General features: G+C 72.6%; 2 protein-coding genes across 2 annotated transcripts in view; one reads left to right on the forward strand and one right to left on the reverse strand.

Annotated features, from left to right (window-relative positions):
- FAM193B (family with sequence similarity 193 member B) overlaps window positions 1–608 on the reverse strand; it is an 8075-nt gene extending 7467 nt beyond the window's left edge. Inside the window, exon 1 of the mRNA XM_026047510.1 lies at window positions 396–608. Coding sequence (XP_025903295.1) covers window positions 396–608 — 213 coding nt within the window. The remainder of the gene's footprint in view (window positions 1–395) is intronic.
- Window positions 609–1999: 1391 nt separating this feature from the next.
- On the forward strand, window positions 2000–4547 carry LOC112954337 (lateral signaling target protein 2 homolog). Its single transcript, XM_026047511.1, has 12 exons — window positions 2000–2065; window positions 2148–2285; window positions 2464–2666; window positions 2741–2830; window positions 2915–3004; window positions 3118–3219; window positions 3297–3420; window positions 3476–3752; window positions 3827–3940; window positions 4054–4152; window positions 4254–4366; window positions 4446–4547. The coding sequence occupies exons 1-12, from the start codon at window positions 2015–2017 to the stop codon at window positions 4545–4547; spliced, it is 1503 nt and encodes a 500-aa protein (XP_025903296.1). The 5' UTR covers window positions 2000–2014.
- Window positions 4548–5489: the final 942 nt, after the last annotated feature.

The raw sequence follows: 5489 nt of genomic DNA on the forward strand, positions 1-5489 counted from the left end.
TGAGTGGTCGCTCCGGCCGCGCCGCCCCTCGTGCGCTCGCTGCTCTGCCCCGCGCCGAGACGCAGCCACAGACCGAGGCGCCGCCGCCCGCTCCCTGCCGCCGCGGCCCCGGCGCTCCCCTCGGGGCTGCCCTCGGCGCCCGGCCGCTCCCCGGGCTCGGCGGCCCCGACCGCAGCTTCTGCTCGCCCGTGAACTGGCCCGACGGGGGCTTCATCCGTCCGAGTTACCGGCCCGCCCCGCCGCCGCGGAGCGGGAGCTGCCGCCTGTCGTCCCCGCGCCCTGGGGTGTCGCCGTCGCCGCACGGCGGGGGCTGCGAGGGCTGCGGGGCACCGGGAGGGGGAGCCGGCGCTGCCGGCGGGGCGACGCTGCCCGTCCCGAAGCGGAACCGCCCTCACCCGCGAGCCCGCCGGCAAACCGGTCCGTCGGGTGGCGACCGCACCTCGGCCCCGGGGAGGAGGGGATCCCGTTTTGGGAAGGGGGGGCCGTGCCCGAGGGCGGGCAGACACCACCCCGGTCCGCCYCCAGGCGGTGCCCGGTGCCGGCCCGCCCCGTCGGCGAGCGGCGGGCGCGGGGASCCGGGCGGCAGCGAGAGCTCCCGGTCCCGCCATGCTGCCCGCCGCCCTCCGGAGGTGGCTGCACCGGCCCAAGGTGAGAGCGGCGGAGGCTGCCCCGGGAAGGCCGCCCGCCCCGTCGGGGCTGCCCGGGGAGGGGGTCGCGGCGGCCGCCTGCTCCTCCGGGCACCGGGACTCACCGGGCACCCCCGAGGGGGCTGCTGGGACAGCAGGGCTGGCGGCGTCGTGCTGGGACACGGCCCCAGGGCTGCTCCCGCAGGGCGCCCCGGGCGGGRAGTCCCCTCGGTCAGCGGCAGCAGCCTGGGGACACTGGGAGCAGCCGAGGGCGCCTTGCCCAGGGCCAGGGCTGGCTGGGCCTGCCTGTGGCAGCAGTGCCCACCAGGCGCCTGGCAGCGATGCCGGCGCTGCCCCAGGGCCACGGGGGCGCAGATGGGTGCCCTGCCTGGCAGGGCTGGCAGCACCCGCCGAGCCGGGTGTGTTGCGAGGAGGAAGTGGTGCCAGCCGATCCGCAAGCCTGGCCCGTGACTCAAGGTGTGGCGGGGGCTGCGCCGCGGGGCGCCGGACAGGACCGGGCAGCTCGGAGGCCGGCACCGCCCGGGCCCGGCTGCGCTCGGCTGCGCCGGGAGCGAGCGGGGCCCACCGGGCTCAGGCTGCAGGGCTTTCTCGGCAAGCACTCCATGTTGTGGGTGCTGTCTGTGCCTCGAGACCCTGGTGACCCTGCCCTTTCGCCAGCCCACTTGGTCTGGGAAAGGGACAGGGAAGCAATTGGGCAATAAGCTCATTTCCTGGTGTCCTGCTCCCTGCAGCCTGGGAAAAAGCTTCCTGCAGCCCTTTCACCTGATCCGGTGTTTACAGCCCCGTACGGATCCTTGCCCAAGCTCCCGGGACGCAGGCGAGCTTGCTGATCCTGCTCTGCCCTTGGGGAAACTGAGGCAGGGATGGGTGCGGAGGGAGGCGCCGGCGGGGCTGTGGCAGGAGCCCATACTAGGGCTCGGTCCCGCATGCCCAGCCCCATGCCCGCGTGCCGGGCGGCCCCGGTGGTGCCGTGCGCGCCGGGAGGCGCCGTGCAGGGCGGGAGCTGCCTGGCCTCCGGCCTGCCAGGCCCGCCCGCCTGCCCTGCCCTGGGGGTGTGCACGGCCGCCCGCCCGCCCTGGGTGCCTGGGAGAACGGGGAGGGCTGGTTTGCTGCATGGGTTCCCCTGCTCCCGGGAGCTGCACAGGGCAGGGATGAAGGGGAGCGGGCGCAGAGCTTCTCTGCAGCCGTCCCCAGTGCTGGCTGCCCATGTGGGCTGTCCCTGGGCTCCGCGCGCCCTCGGCCACCTCATGGATCATGTCCAGCCGCTCTCCCCGCAGCGCTCGGACCCGCGGCTGCTCTCGCAGTTCTTCTACGCCGACGAGAGRGTGTCGCGGGTGGTGGCGGAGATCAACGGGCTGGATGCCGAGATGGACCCGCAGCAGTACCTGGTGCTCCTGAACCAGCTGCACCTCAGCCAGGTAGGGCCTGCCCGGTGCCCGGGCTGCCGCCCTGCGCCCTGCACCGCGGTGGCCGCGCGTGACGGTCCCTGCTCCTGCCCAGTCTCACCTGCTGGCCGTCATCGAGCGCATCATGGAGGAGTGCATCCCCACGCAGCGGCACAGCCGCGACTACCTCGTCAAGTTCCCCGAGGAGCTCTTGGTGGACAACCTGGGCAACCACATGCTCTTTGCGGCTGAGGTGAGCCCTGGGCGAGCGGGAGGTGCCCTGGCTGGGCAGGGGCCACGGTGGGTGCCAGGCCTGTCCTCAGGAGGACTAAATGGGGCCATGTGCCAGCTCTGCACCCCCCGTAGCCATCCTGGAGCCCCCGCGGGGTCCTGGCCGCACTGCCCCGGCCCGACCCGCCCTGCTCTTGCAGTGTCTCCTGGCGGGCACCTTCATGGAGCTGGAGGAGCCGGACGGCGTCCAGCTGCGGCCCCAGGCCAGGAAGCTGCTGTGCAGCCTGGAGCTGGTGCGCACGGTGCTGCGGGAGCAGAGCCTCAGCCAGCCCAGCAGCTACTCGGAGGCCGTGCGGGCCGTGCTGGTGCAGTTTGACCGCCTCTTTGCCGAGTTCGAGCTGAGGTGGGTGCTGCAGCGGGAGGTGGGCATGGGCAGCGYGCTGTGGCAGCGGGGCTCTCACCACCAGTCCCTTGCAGCTACGTGTCCTCCTTGGTGGCGGTGAAGTCCCCCGAAGAGATCTACCGGCAGCAGGAGATCATCGTGCTCTTCTGCGAGACTGTGGAGAGGTGAGGGCTGCGCCGGGGCGCAGCTCCCGCAGGGCAGGGTGCCCTGTGCCTGGCAGCCCCGCGCTGAGGCCGTCCCCTCGGCAGGGCCCTGCGCCTGGGCTACCTGACGCAGGAGATGATCGATGGCTACGAGCCCCTGCTGATGTTCACCATCCCTCGCCTGGCCATCATCAGGTAGGTGCAGCGCCCAGGGCCAGAAGGGGCACCTGGGGGGGTGTCTGGGTGCTGGGTGCTGCCCTCACCATGGTCAGCCCAGCCGGGCACACACTGACCATGGGTCCTTGCAGTGGGCTCCTCATCTACCCCGAGGGGCCTCTCAGCCTGGAGCAGAGCCCGGAGCAGATGTCCCGGGTCTTCAGCCCCTTCTACAACCTCCTGAAGAAAATCAGGTAAGAGGAGCTGGGGGGAGGTTCAGGGCTGGGCTGTGGCCTGGGGGCTCGGCCCTGACGCGCTGCCCTTGCTGCAGGGACCTGCTGCGGGTGCTGTCCGTGGACGAGCTGGCCCTGCTGGAGAGGAGCCTGTGCACGGCCGAGCTGCAGGACCCCTGCACTCCAGCTGCAGCCCCAGCATGGGGGGCACCGGCCACGAAGGTGGAGCCGCCTGCGCCCTGGGGCCTCCCAGAGGCTCCTCCTGCCGCTCTGTCAGCCCCCGTCTGCCCGGCGGGGCCGGGAGACCTGGGCACGGACAGGCACGTGCGGCATGCGCGGGGCCGCGGCGGCGGGCGCTGGGTACCAGGACATCCGCAGCGCCAGCACGAGTGGCCGGGCCCGCTGCCCGGCTCGGTGTCCAACCATYGCCTCCTCCCCAAGCAGCAGCCCGCGGCCACAGCCCGGCGCCCTGCAAGGCGCCCGCTGCTCRGAGCTGCGCTCCCGCTACGGCAGCACCAGGGACATGCTGCACACCCTCTTCGTGTGCATCTCAGGTGAGCGCTCGCCCCGCTCCCCGGGGACGCGCCGGGCACACCGGGGCGCTGACCCCCGCTCTCTGCCTGCGCAGGGGTGGCCGACCAGCTCCAGACCAACTTCGCCAGCGACCTGCGGAGCATCTTGAAAACTGTCTTCAAAATCGTCGCCTCGCAGCCGGAGCCGGAGGAGGAGCCGGGCAGCAGCCGTGAGTYGCCGCGGGGGCTGGCGCGGGGCAGYGGGGCCGGCGGGGGCACAGCGGGTGCCGCAGGGCTGCAGCCGGTCGTGGCCACGCGGCTGAAGGCACCATGGCCCTTACAGAGGAGGAGGGCGGTGAGGCGCGCACCACCGCCACATCCCGCCTGGCCGAGTGCCCCCTCTGCTCCAGCACCACCGAGACGGCCGGGCTCTGCCGYGCAGGTAAGAGTCACCCGGGCCCTGCTGCCTCCACAGGGTGGCTGGGCCGCGCGCTCGGCCGCTGGGGCACCGGGCAGCCCCTGCAGCGGTTCTCTCGCCCCCAGGCGTCCGCAGGCTGCCCGAGTGGGTGCCAGACAGCAGCTGCAGCCAGTGCTCCGCGTGCCGCGCGCCCTTCACGCTGCTGCGCCGCCGGCACCACTGCCGCAGCTGCGGCAAGGTAGGGGCACGGGGCCCGCGGCAGGGAGGCGGCGGYGGCTGCGTGCGGGGGCAGCCGCTCACCGCTGCCCTCCCCGCAGATCTTCTGCGCCCGCTGCTCGCCGCACACGGCCGCCCTGCCGCACTTCGGGCAGCCGCGGCCCGTGCGCGTCTGCACCCACTGCTACGCCGTGCACCGCTGAGCGCGCCGGGTGCCGCCGCGGGCCGGACCCGTGCGTGCCACGCGCTCGGCGCCGCAGCCCGGAGAGCAGGAGGAGCCGCGGTGCCGGCCCGCCGGAGCCTGCGCCCGCATGATGCCGCAGGACGGGGCGGAAAGGCTGCTATTGCTGCAGTGCTGATGGGGTCAGCAGCAGCACCGGCTCCACGGCCAGGGCGCCGCAGGCACATGGGCTGTCCCCGGCCTGGAAATGTGCTGGGTTGCGTTTTTCGGGTGAACTTTGGCTGCTGTTCGGACCAGGGCAGAGTCTCCGCCGGGGCTCAGCTGGAGAAGGTGCAAACACGGCCCTCACATGACGGCGGGAGCGTGCGGGGCCACGGGGCCTTGCGGGCGCTTGCGGGGCCGCGTTCCAATAAACACGTTAAACCTCTCCTTGCTGCAGCATCCTCGCCTGTGTCCATGCAGAGGGGCTGTCCCAGAGCCCTATGGGCAGTCAAAACCAGGCAGTTTGGTGAGGGGAGCAGCGTGATGGGCTCCCCATGTGTGTGAGGACCCGGGTGTGTGTTAGCCCCCCAGGCACATGCAGGTGTGCAGACCTACACACACATGCGTGAGTTCCCTGGATACATGGGCAGTGCAGGTGTGCACACATGCATGTGCACACAAGCCGCCCGAATGCCCCTTTCYAACACGTGCACACGCTCCCTGCCTGCCCCCGAGTTCCCGTGTGCCCACACACACCCGTGTTCCTGCCTCCCATGGCCCCTGCTTGCACAGACATGCATGTGCAGCTGGGCATACACACACGCGTGTGCACACGTGTGCGGCTGGGTGTACACAAACACGCGTGTGCATCCTCACACGCGCCTCCGCGCACGCCGGTGCTCCCACGGGGCGCCGGGGGCGTGGCCTCGGGGGTCGGGGGCGTGGCCTCTCCCTCGCCCCGCCCCCTGCCGCCGATTCAAAT

This window comes from Nothoprocta perdicaria, unplaced genomic scaffold, assembly GCF_003342845.1.
Source record: "Nothoprocta perdicaria isolate Ctin4 unplaced genomic scaffold, notPer1 scaffold_5, whole genome shotgun sequence".
NCBI classification, from domain to species: Eukaryota; Metazoa; Chordata; class Aves; order Tinamiformes; family Tinamidae; genus Nothoprocta; species Nothoprocta perdicaria.